At 42.5% G+C, this 17,845-nt stretch overlaps 1 protein-coding gene across 1 annotated transcript in view; it reads right to left on the bottom strand.

The window, feature by feature from the left end:
- bcan (brevican) overlaps nt 1–17,845 on the bottom strand; it is a 33,179-nt gene that overhangs the window by 785 nt on the left and 14,549 nt on the right. The window contains exons 6-15 of the mRNA XM_056287066.1: nt 17,224–17,398; nt 16,568–16,695; nt 16,133–16,426; nt 13,683–14,753; nt 12,135–13,133; nt 8,376–8,480; nt 5,296–5,454; nt 4,606–4,688; nt 4,300–4,444; nt 4,013–4,195 (exon numbers count right to left, since the gene is read on the bottom strand). Coding sequence (XP_056143041.1) covers nt 4,013–4,195; nt 4,300–4,444; nt 4,606–4,688; nt 5,296–5,454; nt 8,376–8,480; nt 12,135–13,133; nt 13,683–14,753; nt 16,133–16,426; nt 16,568–16,695; nt 17,224–17,398 — 3,342 coding nt within the window. The remainder of the gene's footprint in view (nt 1–4,012; nt 4,196–4,299; nt 4,445–4,605; nt 4,689–5,295; nt 5,455–8,375; nt 8,481–12,134; nt 13,134–13,682; nt 14,754–16,132; nt 16,427–16,567; nt 16,696–17,223; nt 17,399–17,845) is intronic.

The raw sequence follows: 17,845 nt of genomic DNA, 5'->3' as shown, positions 1-17,845 counted from the left end.
TTTAAATCATTGAATATCTTTTTTTTTTCTGTGTCACCAAATCAAGGATCAATAATCAATTAAAGCTGTCCTGTGGCACATGATCCACATTAACCAAATCACGAGCAAACAACGCAATTCACATTATTTCCAAGTATGTTTATGAAATATTAAATATGCTGTTCAAATTGTATGAAAGTATACATGTAGTCTACATGCACGTGACATAATCTATCTTTCAATATATGTTGTGATATAGTCCATGTGATGCATCTATATTTAAATATATGTTGTGATATAGTCCATGTGATTCATCTATCTTTAAATATACACTACCGTTCAAAAGTTTGGGATCACCCAAACAATTTCGTGTTTTCCATGAAAAGTCACACTTATTCACCACCATATGTTGTGAAATGAATAGAAAATAGAGTCAAGACATTGACAAGGTTAGAAATAATGATTTGTATTTGAAATAAGATTTTTTTTACATCAAACTTTGCTTTCGTCAAAGAATCCTCCATTTGCAGCAATTACAGCATTGCAGACCTTTGGCATTCTAGCTGTTAATTTGTTGAGGTAATCTGGAGAAATTGCACCCCACGCTTCCAGAAGCAGCTCCCACAAGTTGGATTGGTTGGATGGGCACTTCTTTGAGCAGATTGAGTTTCTGGAGCATCACATTTGTGGGGTCAATTAAACGCTCAAAATGGCCAGAAAAAGAGAACTTTCATCTGAAACTCGACAGTCTATTCTTGTTCTTAGAAATGAAGGCTATTCCATGCGAGAAATTGCTAAGAAATTGAAGATTTCCTACACCGGTGTGTACTACTCCCTTCAGAGGACAGCACAAACAGGCTCTAACAGGTACTATTTAATGAAGATGCCAGTTGGGGACCTGTGAGGCGTCTGTTTCTCAAACTAGAGACTCTAATGTACTTATCTTCTTGCTCAGTTGTGCAACGCGGCCTCCCACTTCTTTTTCTACTCTGGTTAGAGCCTGTTTGTGCTGTCCTCTGAAGGGAGTAGTACACACCGGTGTAGGAAATGTTCAATTTCTTAGCAATTTCTCGCATGGAATAGCCTTCATTTCTAAGAACAAGAATAGACTGTCGAGTTTCAGATGAAAGTTCTCTTTTTCTGGCCATTTTGAGCGTTTAATTGACCCCACAAATGTGATGCTCCAGAAACTCAATCTGCTCAAAGAAGTGCCCATCCAACCAATCCAACTTGTGGGAGCTGCTTCTGGAAGCGTGGGGTGCAATTTCTCCAGATTACCTCAACAAATTAACAGCTAGAATGCCAAAGGTCTGCAATGCTGTAATTGCTGCAAATGGAGGATTCTTTGACGAAAGCAAAGTTTGATGTAAAAAAAATCTTATTTCAAATACAAATCATTATTTCTAACCTTGTCAATGTCTTGACTCTATTTTCTATTCATTTCACAACATATGGTGGTGAATAAGTGTGACTTTTCATGGAAAACACGAAATTGTTTGGGTGATCCCAAACTTTTGAACGGTAGTGTATGTTGTGATATAGTCCATGTGATGCATCTATATTTAAATATATGTTGTGATATAGTCCATGTGATGCATCTATATTTAAATATATGTTGTGATATAGTCCATGTGATGCATCTATCTTTAAATATATGTTGTGATATAGTCCATGTGATGCATCTATATTTAAATATATGTTGTGATATAGTCCATGTGATGCATCTATCTTTAAATTTAAATATATGTTGTGATATAGTCCATGTGATGCATCTATCTTTAAATTTAAATATATGTTGTGATATAGTCCATGTGATGCATCTATATTTAAATATATGTTGTGATATAGTCCATGTGATGCATCTATATTTAAATATATGTTGTGATATAGTCCATGTGATGCATCTATATTTAAATATATGTTGTGATATAGTCCATGTGATGCATCTATCTTTAAATATATGTTGTGATATAGTCCATGTGATGCATCTCTATTTAAATATATGTTGTGATATAGTCCATGTGATGCATCTATATTTAAATATATGTTGTGATATAGTCCATGTGATGCATCTATATTTAAATATATGTTGTGATATAGTCCATGTGATGCATCTATATTTAAATATATGTTGTGATATAGTCCATGTGATGCATCTATCTTTAAATTTAAATATATGTTGTGATATAGTCCATGTGATGCATCTATCTTTAAATTTAAATATATGTTGTGATATGGTCCATGTGATGCATCTATCTTTAAATTTTAATATATGTTGTGATATAGTCCATGTGATGCATCTATATTTAAATATATGTTGTGATATAGTCCATGTGATGCATCTATATTTAAATATATGTTGTGATATAGTCCATGTGATGCATCTATCTTTAAATTTAAATATATGTTGTGATATGGTCCATGTGATGCATCTATCTTTAAATTTTAATATATGTTGTGATATAGTCCATGTGATGCATCTATATTTAAATATATGTTGTGATATAGTCCATGTGATGCATCTATATTTAAATATATGTTGTGATATAGTCCATGTGATGCATCTATATTTAAATATATGTTGTGATATAGTCCATGTGATGCATCTATCTTTAGGTCTGTCTTGACTTTGATGAAATAACGGCTGTTAGCTGTCAGACCGAGTGGAATAACAGATGAAATAACACAGTAAATAACAGTATACTAGAGAGGTGTGTTCTGCGCAGTAGTAAACAGAAATTACTAGATTAAATCCTCTGAGCCCACTGCGTCGATGATGGTCTGTCTTGTGTGTTCTATTGTTTTGTATTGAACACTGTTTAGTCTGTCTGCCTTTATGAGATCCATAATGACAACATGAAAACCGACAGAAAAGCTGGGGATGTGTATGACTGACAGGCAGTAGAACTTGTTTCAGAGAGGTTCACTCGTTGGCTGAGGCCTAAGAGGAGTGGTAAGACATCAATCAATCAGATAAGCTAAAATGAGATTTAGAGATTCTGAATACAGACAAAGGGTTAAGCCTCCTACATACTGTGTGATTTTAACAATCCTATAAATTTATTGCAAGCCACACTGTGTGATATCGATCTAATAAACTTGGGTACGACATCAAGTGTGATTTATGTAGACTGTACGATGATAACGCCTACTGAAGCGCAGGCTACGACGCAAGTCCATAAAAACATCATCAGTGCGTGTGCCGCATCAGCGCGTGTAATCAATCCACGCCGCCAGTAGAGCAACATGACGCCAAGCAGGAATCGAGTCCTTTAAATAGTCGCTGCGGCTCATTTTGTTAACTCCATCGCATTTGGGTCACAGATGCTAACGGTGTGTTTGTTTGTGTTTAGTGGCAGCAGAGATTGTGCGTGGCGTTGATCAGTGCGTCATTTCCTGCTGCATTTCTAGACGTAGGTTGTAGCAGCAGTCACATTGTGAGATGGTCATCCTACATTTCTGACACTGTCAGACTTTTGTCCCTGGTTATCTTTGGTCGCAAGACCGTAATAGTGGCCGTCTTTGAACCTGTCTCACAGTGCGATGTAGGACCACCATTTTGGAGCCACGACCACAGATATTGCCACGTTTAGTCATCTTTTGCCTGAGACGGCCCAAACTGCAGTCTGAAGCTTGATTTTCTCTCAGACCGTTTGAATTACTCATAGCTGCTACATGACACTTTTCACATATCACTGAAAGAAAGTTGTCTAGCCTAACTTTAATTACCATGAATTTTATGGCAGACTCCAGGAAGAATAGCTAATTGCTAGTGCCAGCTATTGGGGGATAAACATGTACAATAAACCCTTAGTTGCGGTTTAGCTAGCTTACTAAGCTATACTAGACTCCTGATGGTGTAACCTGATGCCTTCTATGATTACCTCTGGCAGTTTAGCAAACTGGGACAGGCCATAGATTAATACATTAACTTGTCTTAACTGGTCTTCCATGTGAATACTCCTTCTGAAGTGTGGCACAGGAAGTGTTTCATCATATCCTGTGTACTGGTAAATATGGCCACTGATCTCACCTGGTGTGCAGAGGATCGTAGGCTCCTCCCACTTCCCGCTGGGCAGGCATCTGATGACCGGGTCAAATCTCTGCAGGAAACCCTCCTCACAATAGTACCGAACCATGGAGCTGGTCTCATAAAGCAACTTCTTCTTACCAAACAATTTAGTGTTGGGAACCTCCGGAGGCTCGCCACAGTAAGCTGGCAACAGCCAAGACAGAGAAACATCATGGTAAAATAAATGATAATAAAATGATAATAATAATACGATAACAATACGATAATGGTCTCATTATAGTACTTACAGATGCCCTTCTTGCAGGTATAGGAGAGATGATAATTACACGGTACATCGCTCCAGCGTCCGCCATCATGCCACACCATCACCACACAATCCTCCCCAGACAGGAAGTAACTGTCCGGTTGGCCTTTGTACCAGTTCTCATACAGCTAGCCGAGGAAGGACACAGTAAAGACGTGTAGAACGTGTTAGCTGGTTAGTTAGCCGAGTTTGTTGAGGTCGGAGAGTATTTGGTAGAGATTCTAAAATAAATGTGGGATTGCAAAATAAATTGTAGCACAAAGAATAGAATAGGGTCAATACAGCTCACCAGTGGGTTCCCATCTGACCAGCGGAAATCTCCTTCAATGGTTCTGTCATTCAGTCCAATCCACTGGTACTCCTTAAACTTGTCTAGAGACAGAATTAATAAGACAGTTCAGCAAGAGAGAGAGAGAAAGAAAGAAAGAATCACAATGCATTTATTAAGAAACGCTGAAACAGAACTGTTACGTGGACAATGTTGGCTGAGTCCAACTGAAAACAAATTTAAATGGAGTCAAATCCAAATCAAGACAATGACTGTATTTAGAGAAGACGGGACCTGAGATAGAAAAGCACTTCCCAAGGAAAATGAGTGCATTTAATTAAAGGGGGGGGTCCATTATTTGTGTTTTGAGGTGTTTATATCATTCTGTGGCTTTCCAGTAGTGTTCTCTATGTATTCAGATCCGAAAATTCAAACCAGTTGAAGTGCAGATGTTTTAGCATCAGAATGCTGTTTTCACAAGCCCGTCTAAAAACATTTCCCCATGTGACCTGACGTAGGTTTCTGTGCTTTCTTTTAACATTTTGGTCACTCTCCACGCTTAAGCCGCTTTCAGAATTAACGCAATTTGCGCTGCGCTCTCCTCTGGGTTCAGCACAGAGGACAGAGCAAAAGCACGCTTGGGTGCAGGACTGGCACGCTGAATTTTTTTTCCTATTAATACAGGATTAAAAGTCCTCCAGCCAACAGTACCATTGATGTAGTTCTGCTCCTCGGGGGTCATGACGGATGTCAGATGACCTCCACACCGACGGCAGTGCTGCTCAGCCACCTCCCAGCCCTGCCGCCGGCTGAAGTGATGGTAGCAGGAACCCTGAAACTTCTCCCAGCCAGGCTCACATGCCTCCAGGTCTGTACAGGAAAGACAAGAGTAAAAACTCTGGTGAAGGCGAAGGTTTTTAACAGTAGGCAGACTGGACAGGTGAGTCATGTGGTAAGTCTAGTATGTGTACATGCATTGCATGTGAGGCTCTGTACAAAAGGTGAAAACAAATATCCTCTCGCACTACAATCAAGTATCTATCTATCTATCTATCTATCTATCTATCTATCTATCTATCTATCTATCTAGTATACACTGAATGTCATCAAGATGGCGTCATGGACGGTCGCCTCGGTTCTGTGCTCTCTTCTACTTTTTCTGTTTGTTCATTTGTTTAGTCTCCAGCATCCACTCACTGATCACATACAGCAGGAAGAACTTTTAAGTCTCCACCTGTCCACCGGACAAACTGAACAAACTTTTTTTACCGACTTTCATTAAACATTTTAACGAAAGTCTTGCCGAGGTCTTGATTGGTACAGCTCTGTGCGGACGAAAACGCAAAAGGCGTAAGCGAGCCGGAGCACTTGTTAAACTGCGACAACGGGGATTTGGAACCACGGCCCCGTCAGTCCACCGGGCGAACGTCCGCACTCTGGCCAACAAGATGGACGAACTGCTGCTCCTAAATGGAAAAAACCCAGACTTTTCCAGATCTGTCCCCCTGTGTCTCACTGAAACCTGGCTTAGTGAGCACATCACAGACAGTACACTTCATCTGCTTCAGTTCCAACTCATCCAAGCAGACCGCGATATGGAGCTGTCAGGAAAAAGACTGGGTGGCGGCATATGCTTCTACCTAAATGAAGGCTGGTGTACGGACGTCACAGTGTTGAAGAAATCATGCAGCCCTCACTTAGAGGCCTTTTTCATTGACTGTAAACCATTCTCTTCACCGTGGGAATGTTCATCATTTATTCCGGTCGGTGTCTATATCCCACCCCAGGCCTGTGTTAAGAGGCATTAAAACACCTGGCTGATCAAATTACAAGCATGGAGCGCAAATATCCAGACTTCCTACTCATTATCCTTGGCACTGATGTAAATATACTAGGTGGTGCAGCCGGTGCAGTGGCACCAGGGCCCGTCGCTAGGGGGGGCCCGTCAATATTTCTGCATGCATTGTCCTAGTCCAATGTTACGTGTCTGTTTTGAGCATGTGACGATAGCTTGTTTAGCGCGCGCAATATCATTGACCTATCTAGCCTACCTAAGTAACGTTAGAAAAATAAAATCAAGCAAGCAAGCATGAGTTACACACATAAAAGTGGATGTAAAAAGAGGAAGGAGAGCAAGGAGAAAAAGGAAAGCTGCAATGTGTGCTGCGTGCATGCCAAATCATGCAATCTAGCAGGTTTTAAGTCTGATGTGTGCTCCCCTGTTACTGTGGAATGACCAGGCTATTAGCTATATTACAGCCTAGGGCTTTGTGGACTTGTTTCATTGCCTTGTCGACTGATGTGGTTTAGAGACCGTCTGTTTAGGTTTCCCAACTCTGTCCGTGGTGCGTCCGCTCTCCGTGGTTCTGAAGTGTAGCCAATCTTTGACGTACTGACCTTTACAATAACTCATCTGTGTAAACTTTGTCTGTTACTTTGATATTTCTATTTTATTTGTTATATTTTATGCTGTGAAGCACTTTGTGATTGTATATCTGTGAAAGGTGCTATACAAATAAATTACTAAAATTACTTACTAAACCCACCTATGGTGGTGGTGGTGTGTGTGTGTGTGTGTGTGTGTGAGTGAGTGAGTGAGTGAGAGAGACGGGGGTGGGGGTCTACAAGGGTTGCTTGCAGGGCCCATAATAAATATGTTACGCCAGTGATCCTTGGAGATTTTAACAGAGCAAACCTCAGTCATGAACTGCAAAAATACAGACAGCATGTTAAATGTTCCACCAGAGACAAAAACACTCTGGATCATTGCTGCACAATATTAAAGGACAGTCCCGGCCGGAGCAGGGACCAGTTCCCCGTGGGGAGGAGCAACATCGGCCATGGGAACAACATCGGCCACGGTGGGGGGGTGGGGGGGTCAACAGGGCATCAGCTGATAGCATGATAAAATGACATGAGAGGTTTATGGGCCACCTCCGACCAGGTAGCCTGTGAGCTGGGAGAGGAGCAGGAGGACCAGCAGTGAGATGATGGGCCCCAGAGGGCGTTATTGGAGATGGCTGAGTTCATAACTGAGATTTGGCCTGCGTAGCTGCAGTGTCAATAAAAACGGATAAAAGAGAGTCCTTTTTTCGCAGTTCATCTGAGAGCCATTGGACATCATCTTTGAGGTTAGTAATGTCATTTACTGCTTTTAGGCTGTCCTCGCAAGGCATGGCAGTACTAAACTGGTTGATCGATGTTCACAGAAAAGGAAGCAGAAGTTAGCCGTTAGCACCAATAGCTCTGTCAGCTGAGGGTTGAGTCCACACAGTTCTTACCAGTCGTGCAGGGAGTCAGTCCAACAATCAACGATCGGGTAAAAAAATCCATAAAACAGAAAAACCATGAAATTAATTACAATAATCCAAAGGTCTCAAGGAGTTGTTAGAAGTTGTTAGAAGTTAAAAAGTAAGCAGAGTTGAAGTAGATGTTAAACGTGTGTTTAGATATTACGTACTGTGTCTCTGTGTGACATCACTAGACCACATACCTTTAGTGACAGGTGCCCGAGTTCAAACCTCCATGATGTGGCCCCACCTGTGAAAGTACCCTGGAGCAAAAGATTTCACCCCTAGCTACTCCAGGGGGTGCAACACTATCTGCCTGAACCAGCGTCCCGACTGGGCAACAGAGAATATACAGCATCAAAGTGGGGCTGTTTGCTATGGGTCTCCTCCGTAACCTGGCACAAATTCTCTTACTGCTGCAGTCGGGCCTCGGAGGAGAACTTCTTCCTTTCAATATAAGTAAAACATATCAAGACAGGGGCAGGGTCTGCACTACTGTACCTGTTTGGCACAAGTCACCTCCATAAGTTGGCAGGCAGATGCACCGTGGTGAGCCGCCATCGATGCAAGTAGCGCCATTCAAACAAGGGTTCTCCAGGCAGGAATCTAGAGAATTGTGAACATGGTTGTTAAGCAGTGAATGCTGCATCTCGAGAGATTACAATAATAAAAATTACGATATATGCATTTTTGAAAAGACAACAGTTGCTTTAAGTTCATTGCCCACTGCCAATTGCCCCGCAGACAGATGCTTTCTCTAAAATTTTCTTTTCATAAGCAAATGCCACTCACTTGGTTAAACCCTGAATGAAATGAAACACTGAGTTTTACTTTCCTTAAAGATAACTGACCACCTTCCTGTTTTTGTAATTTTTGAAAATTTTCTGATTTTCTTTGACTATAAGAAAATGAAGCTAAGTCTAACACTTGTAAACTGATTCGAAAAGGAACAGCAGAAGCCATTTTATGCCCTCAAGATGGACCGCAGGAAACAAAACTGGAACAAAGTCAATGCTAATGATGACCCTATCAAAGCCTACGAGGCTTTTCTGTCCACATGAACTGTGCTACATGAAAGAAACTGTCCACATGAACTGTGCTACATGAAAGAAACTGTCCACATGAACTGTGCTACATGAAAGAAACTATCCACATGAACTGTGCTACATGAAAGAAACTGTCCACATGAACTGTGCTACATGAAAGAAACTGTCCACATGAACTGTACCACATGAAAGGAACTGTACCACATGAAAGAAACTGTCCACATGAACTGTGCTACATGAAAGAAACTGTCCACATGAACTGTGCTACATGAAAGAAACTGTCCACATGAACTGTGCTACATGAAAGAAACTGTCCACATGAACTGTGCTACATGAAAGAAACTGTCCACATGAACTGTGCTACATGAAAGAAACTGTCCACATGAACTGTGCTACATGAAAGAAACTGTCCACATGAACTGTGCTACATGAAAGAAACTGTCCACATGAACTGTGCTACATGAAAGAAACTGTCCACATGAACTGTGCTACATGAAAGAAACTATCCACATGAACTGTGCTACATGAAAGAAACTGTCCACATGAACTGTGCTACATGAAAGAAACTGTCCACATGAACTGTACCACATGAAAGGAACTGTACCACATGAAAGAAACTGTCCACATGAACTGTGCTACATGAAAGAAACTGTCCACATGAACTGTGCTGCATGAAAGAAACTGTCCACATGAACTGTGCTACATGAAAGAAACTGTCCACATGAACTGTGCTACATGAAAGAAACTGTCTACATGAACTGTGCTACATGAAACTGTCTACATGAACTGTTCTACATGAAAGAAACTGTCTACATGAACTGTGCTACATGAAACTGTCCACATGAACTGTGCTACATGAAAGAAACTGTCCACATGAACTGTGCTACATGAAACTGTCCACATGAACTGTGCTACATGAAAGAAACTGTCCACATGAACTGTGCTACATGAAAGAAACTGTTCACATGAACTGTGCTACATGAAAGAAACTGTCCACATGAACTGTACCACATGAAAGAAACTGTCCACATGAACTGTGCTACATGAAAGAAACTGTCCACATGAACTGTGCTACATGAAAGAAACTGTCCACATGAACTGTACTACATGAAAGAAACTGTCCACATGAACTGTGCTACATGAAAGAAACTGTCCACATGAACTGTGCTACATGAAAGAAACTGTCCACATGAACTGTGCTACATGAAAGAAACTGTCCACATGAACTGTGCTACATGAAAGAAACTGTCCACATGAACTGTGCTACATGAAAGAAACTGTCCACATGAACTGTTCTACATGAAACTGTCTACATGAACTGTACTACATTAAAGAAACTGTCCACATGAACTGTGCTACATGAAACTGTCTACATGAACTGTGCTACATGAAAGAAATTGTCCACATGAACTGTGCTACATGAAACTGTCTACATGAACTGTAGTACATGAAAGAAACTGTCCACATGAACTGTGCTACATGAAAGAAACTGTCCACATGAACTGTGCTACATGAAAGAAACTGTCCACATAAACTGTGCTACATGAAACTGTCCACATGAACTGTGCTACATGAAAGAAACTGTCTACATGAACTGTGCTACATGAAACTGTCTACATGAACTGTGCTACATGAAAGAAACTGTCCACATGAACTGTGCTACATGAAAGAAACTGTCTACATGAACTGTGCTACATGAAAGAAACTGTCCACATGAACTGTGCTACATGAAAGAAACTGTCCACATGAACTGTGCTACATGAAAGAAACTGTCCACATGAACTGTGCTACATGAAACTGTCCACATGAACTGTACTACATGAAAGAAACTGTCCACATGAACTGTACTACATGAAAGAAACTGTCCACATGAACTGTGCTACATGAAAGAAACTGTCCACATGAACTGTGCTACATGAAAGAAACTGTCTACATGAACTGTGCTACATGAAACTGTCCACATGAACTGTGCTACATGAAAGAAACTGTCCACATGAACTGTGCTACATGAAACTGTCCACATGAACTGTGCTACATGAAAGAAACTGTCTACATGAACTGTGCTACATGAAACTGTCCACATGAACTGTGCTACATGAAAGAAACTGTCTACATGAACTGTGCTACATGAAAGAAACCGTCCACATGAACTGTGCTACGTGGAAAAAACTGTCCATTCCGAAAACTCACATCGGAAGGAAACTGGTGTTATTGGATGTCTGCTGTTATTGGGGCATTACTCCGTTAGAGGGCGCTATTACACCAGAGCACAAGGCAACAGGCTCTGTGTCTATCTGTCAGACGTTTATGTGTGGTTTTAAAGTTGACCAGGCTTCAGTGTTACAGAGGTTGGGTTATTACTGCAGAACACCTCAGCATGTAATAAAGTTATCAAATAACTATTTGATATTTCAAAGGCTCATATGTGTCTGTGAAATTTATAATAATACCACCCACACAACTTACATCCCCTCGTTTAACCAATATGTCATTGGAAAGGCGTGGACTTTTGAAGATGCGGCTTTGTGTTCATTTGATTGTAGTTTTTTTAATTGTTTTATATTTTGCAGAGGACAGGATAAGATGGAAACTGATGATCCGCTGTGGAGACCCCTAACGGGGGCAGCCAAAGGTGGTGGTGGTAGTAGTAAATTTTGGAAGCTTCCTGGAAGGTGTGCTGATGGAAGGCTTGGTTCAGATACAGGTATCTGCAGGGATCTAAGTGTGCAGAAGCTCTCTCTCTGACAAGGTTTTCAGATAAATACAAGTCTCCACCATTTGAAAAGAAATAACACCAGTATTAAAAGATGATGGTTCACAAGAAAGAAAAACTAATTTGAAAATATTACTTGCACATGTATGTCCTATGCTTATTAGATATTAACATTGTGTATGATAAAACTGATATTTTCTTAAAAGCAGGTAATGTGAAACTTTCAGAATAAACCTACTGTGCAATAAACCTACAGTGGAGAGGCTGATGCTGAGATCTGCTGTCTGTTAGACTTGCCAAATTAATCCAAACTGAAGATCGAATCCCTTTGTTTAAGATGATATGACGCAGCGCAAATACTTCTACTGATTTAGGCAGTATGGATTAAAGGGTGAATCTCCAACACAAAATGATCAAGTGTGTTTACGTTATCACTCACATCACACCCATTTACATATTGACATTGTCAAATATCAAATAATATTTCTGGTGAAGCATCACCTGAAAGATCTTTGGTCCTTGGAACATGTGATGTGCTCATGGGTGTCGTAGCATTAGCACTGTTTAGCTCTCTCTCTTCAAAATCCTTTGCGTTTAGGGTGGCAGCAGTCACATTCATCTCATTATAGTTGTCCATGTTTGGGATTAGCACCGTTGTCTCATCTGGTTCCTCTGTAGGTGGGGGTGAGGTGGGGTCCTCTGATGTGACCTCCTGTTTGTTGGCAAACTCATCAGGTTCTTCAGGAGCAGGTGGTTCCCCACTGTATTCCAGATTGGCGCGAGATTTCAGCAGCTCGGTGGGGGGGGTGTCCGTCTCCCATTTGGAGGTAAGGATCAAACTGGGGAGCACTGTGATCTCTATGCCTGTAGAGGGCGCTCCAGTGCTGGACTCAGTTATGTGGGTCATGGAGGGACTTTGGGTTGTGTCTGGGACTTCTGGGACTTCCTGGTTGAAGTTTTCGCCTGAGGATTCACCAGATCCATTGCCCGAACCAGAGCCCTCCTTTCCAGAATGTGGCTCCCCCGCCTCCCGTCCACTCCCCTCAGACTCACCCTCCCCTTGTCCTGACGATGTCTCTGTGGTATTCTGTATGGAATTGACCAAAACCTCCATACTTTCCCCCAATCCCTCCTGCTCCACTTTATGCAGGACCTCTTCCAGATGTTCAGACCCTGTGATGGACTCTTTATGGGCATTTTCCTCTGCTTCCAAAGTAAAGGGGGGTAGGGTTACAGGGATGGTGGACAGCAATAAGGTGACCAGTTCCTTCTCTCCAACAGATCCCTCTTGTCTGGAGCCCGAGCCACTGGTGACCATGACAGTCTCTCCTGTTAGGATTCCCATTGGGTCAACAACGTCTTCATCCTGGTCAGCGGAGCTTCCCAGACCATTAGCTGACATTTCTGCTGAAGCCCCTTCAGATTTCTCCTCATCATGACCAACAGGGGCAGCTGTGACATCCATTAACTCACCGGACTGACCTTCAGTAGAATTATAACCTGTCACAGAGAAGGGTTGTAAAATTCTGAATACACCCATGCAAATTGAAGTTTAATAGCTTCTTGGAACTTCTTTTAAGACTCATGTGAAGTTTACGGTGTCAAGTGACTGAAGAATTAACCCCTCATGGGTGACTTGACATGGCATTACTTTTACTAAGTAATGTATCATGAAAATCTGTGTCATTGCAGCACCAGGTGGTTGGATATAGATAGAATGCAACATATATAGAATACAACAGAAATTACATATTAGAGGAATATCTTGCAGTGATTTCCAAAGCAATATAAAATGTATTTTAGCCAACAGAAATGCGATAAGAATCATTTAGAATAACCTCAGATTACATGAAGGAACAAACTGCTCTACAGAGCACAATGGTGTTGTATTATATAGTCTATTATATAATATACTATATATACTATATTATGTATATATATATATATATATATATTCTATTTCATCAGTTCAGTTTATACGTTGTAACTGACAATGACAAAATAAAGTGGCTTTTTTTCTTTCTTTCTTATAAGTGTTTCCATACTCACTAAACTCAGAAGCAGGGATCATTGTGGAAACTGTGTAAGGGTCCATAGCCCCTGGGTTTGGGGTGACCAGATCAGCTATTTCTTCAGCAGAGCCGTCGCTCTCCCCCATCTGGATAGAAGATGATGGTGGCAAGAAGTTGGTCTCATCTGGAGGCATATTTGCACCCTCCTTTTCAGAAATGTCCTCTGTTGTGGGGTACATCAGTGTGGTGTTGTCCAAGTCTGAGGTTTGGGCGTTGGAGAGGAGGTTGGGCTCCTGGTTGTGAGACAGAGAAACAACCGTGGACGTCTCTTCAACACCAGCACCACTGACATCCTCCAGCCTACCTGTGAATCTCTCAGAGGCATTTGGATACACCGCTTCAGTTTCGGCCTTATGCTTCAAGTGTAGGTCTGAGGTGTGGTCCTCTTTCGAAATGCTGCTTTCCACATGCACATCTGTATCGCTGTCATACATCTCAGTTGCATTGTATGTTTTATTGCCACCAGATGCATTCAGTTTTTCAGACCCCTGGATGCTCTCAGGAATACCATGAGGTGCTAAAGGTGTGCCGCTCTCTGAAACCCTTCCCACCATGTTATCAGGAGCTGTTGTAAGCAAAGAAGATTCTCCGCTGAGAGTTGTAGCTTGGAACGTCTCTGGAGAAGATGTTGGACTTTTATGAGACTCCTCATGAGCTGAAACATGGAGGACCAAGCCTCGCTCTTCATCAAGGAGGGGATGATAGCTGGTACCCTGTACCGTTGCCCCGGTGTCCTTGGCAGTTGTGTTCTCTACATGTTGAAAGGGGGCTGCGATTGAGGGAGGAGGGTCCGTAGTTAATGGTATCTCTTTGTTGTAGCCCACCGTTGGGCTCTGTGCCCCCGCAAAGCCTTTTTCTATCCCATGTGTCTCTGGGACAGGAGGGGCAATTGTGTGGGTATCTTGTTCCCCTCTGCCCCCCTGCACAGTCACCTGGCTAAGACCAACCTCCTGCGGGGAATTAGTCAGAGGAACCATGTCCTGCCCAATGTTCTCAGGGTCTGTGGCGAAGATGACCTGAGGGGATTCTGTATGAGGGCTGCTGTTGCCTGGAGTAAGGAATAAAATGGGAGAATGTGTTTTAATGGTTTACCTATAGCATGTGCAACTGAAATGACACCGGGGTTTCATTTTCAAACTCAACTCATATCATCAATAAATCAAGCTGCATTTTCATAGCGCTTTCTAGCTGCAACAGCCACTCAAAGTCCATGTTTTTATTAACTGTTTGGCAAGTTCGCACACAACAGGAATTTCACTCTTTAGAATGATCCACGTAAAAACACAAAGGTAGGAACAACCAATTTACAGCAGTAGCATCTAACAATGTCTGGCTAAGGCTGTCTATGTGAGGGATAATCCATGACAAGTTGTGTGTTAAGGATTTTAACACACTGCACTTTGTGCATTATACCATGGTCTCTTACCAAAGAATTATAATAAAATCATTCACCCCCCCCCCTTTTTCTCCCCAATTGTATCCTGCCAATTACCCCACTCTTCCAAGCCGTCTCGGTCTCTGCTTGGCTTCACCCCCTCTTCTGATCTCGGGAGGGCTGCAGACTACCACATGCCTCCTCTGATACATGTGGAGTCGCCAGCCGCTTCTTTTCACCTGACAGTGAGGAGTTTCACCAGGGGGACGTAGCGCATGGGACGATCATGCTACCCCCCCCAGTTCCCCCCCGAACAGGCGCCCTGACCGACCAGAGGAGGCGCTGGTGCAGCGACCAGGACACACACCCACATTTTGCTTCCCACCCACAGACACAGAGAATTGTGTCTGTAGGGACGCCCAACCAAGCTGGAGGTAACACGGGGATTTGAACTGGCGATCCCTGTGTTGGTAGGCAACGGAACAGACCGCCATGCTACCCGGACGCCCTCGGATTCACTTATTTTTTGCTTACATTTTGGACTCAAAATTGAAAGTTTATTAAGCAAAAGTTAGCTGCTAAGCTAACTTTGAATGTTCAGTGTGCTTGCTACTGCGTGTTGCTATAGTTACATACAGACCCTACGGCTGGCGTATGAATTGAGAACAGTGATCAAACTACATGTGTATTATGCACACTCTCCAGTCAGAAACCAGTATTCTCCATAAACATGGTATAGATGCATTCTAATATTCATATATCTAAATATCAGACAAATCTGTGTACCACTGGACTTCATCATACAGTAGTCATATGTGGAGTTATACTCGTGGAAAACATGGTATGCTGATAGGAAAACACATCAACATAAGTAAATCCAGAGAGGATCATGACTTGTAAAAGGACAGAAAGGGAATTCATGAAAGCATCCTGAGCATTCTATAGTGAACAACTCTCTCAACAGGTCGAGCTACAACAGCAGCCCAACTGTTCCACTAAAGTATGGAAGTATGGTGAGTATTACGCCTGCTGATGATGTGTTTCTCGCTTACTTCTGAAGCAGTACACGTCATGACGCGTGTGAGCTTCAGGGAAGCCCGTCTGGTTGCTGTGGCGGTAGACGGTTCTGACACCGGGCTCGCCCCCGCCGCAGCGCTCCCTGGGGGTCACAATTGGGTACCGCACGCTCCCATCAGCCAGCCACCCGGGACTGCAGTGGTTCAGCCCGTCATTCCAGGCGGCGTACAGCTGACCTGTGGTAGCTAGCTCCGCCCACTTATTCAGACAATAAGCCTTGGCTTCCCATAGGGTGAAACGCTCAGGGGAGGAGCCATGGAACACCTCGCCTACCAATAGGAAGAGAGATGGTTAGATACAGCTTCAACTTTGTTCACTGAACTGACTGTGAAACGCTTGATAAACTGTCTTCAGAAAGTGCTACACCTATTAAGTTCATTTAAATTATTCTTCTTTTTGTCCATTATTACCATCAATGTTCTCCACATAGCAGTACACATCGTACAGCTCATCAGGCTCTAAATGCCCATAATTCCTCACTCCTGGAAGTCCATCCATGTCCCCAAAACAGCCTTCCCTTGGCATCTGGATGGGATATCTGTGGCAGGAAAGTTTGGACAGCACTGAAGAAACACCAAGCACCAAAGAGTCCTATTCATAAAGGGCTGCGCTTATCTTAAGAAACACAAAAGAAAACAATATTAGACCCTATAAGTACTTCTGTAGTACAAGTACTTTTACTGCCTCCATCACAAACCAATCTGCCGTTATGACAGTCTAACCTGTCCTTTTCATCTTCACACGTGGAACTTAAACAGAAAGTCAAACATGACTCTAGGTGCTCCGTACTGACTTGTTTCCATACTGGGTGGTCCCTGTGTTTCCCCACAGTGACAAATAACAGGTTTTGAGCTGATAACAGAAGTTGTACTTTGCTGAGAGTTATTTGAATATCATGCAGCATTGCTAAACAGGTGCTGGAAAGCAATGTGCAGCCTGTCTACACTCTAAATGTAACAAAACCAAAAGGCGGCTGGGTCTCTCTGGCTAAGTGGCCACTTGGTGTGGCCAGTGTGTGGACAGATGAATTGGGAGGACGTTGGGTTGTTTTCTTCGGGGTGTTTACCTCACAGTGCTGTCTGAGAGCCATCCAGCATCACACTGCTCGTATCCACTGTGGTAGGCTGCCAGGAGCTGCTCTGGAGAGGCCATTTTTGCCCCAATCTCCTTGCAGGCTTCTCTGGCCCGCTCAAAGGTGAAGGCATACCGACTGGAAGCATCACGATAGTGGAACACCACCCCTGTCGACAGAGAAGCATAGAAACACAACTAGGTTCTTACTGATTTTTGATCAAATGTTTAATTAAATTCTTGCACGTGACATGGTATGGCCAGCTGGCTGTGGTTTGTGTTCTAGTTCGGAGGAATCAGGAGTGGCTCACCTGGGTAATGAGGAACACAGGTATGTAGTCAGTCCGTGTGTGTGTGTGTGTGTGTGTTAGGTGGAGAAGCATAGGGACACAATGCCACACAAGAACATTTGTGAGCTGACTGAGGAGAATCCTTGTTGCCTGATGACTAGTAACTGTCAGGTAAGACTTTCCCAGTGAACATGATATGGAGCATGAGGTTTCATGTCTTCAGTGTTGCAGCCAAATGCAGAAGAAGGCCAGCACTTGTAAGTTTGAACAAGATGTAATGTTTTTGTAATGTTTACAGGCAGATATGGCTAACCGAGCATTTCAAAA

The sequence above is a fragment of the Lampris incognitus genome, chromosome 9, assembly GCF_029633865.1.
Source record: "Lampris incognitus isolate fLamInc1 chromosome 9, fLamInc1.hap2, whole genome shotgun sequence".
Classification (NCBI taxonomy): domain Eukaryota; kingdom Metazoa; phylum Chordata; class Actinopteri; order Lampriformes; family Lampridae; genus Lampris; species Lampris incognitus.
Note: the sequence above shows the minus strand (reverse complement) of the source record. Positions and strands in the feature narration are given on the sequence as shown.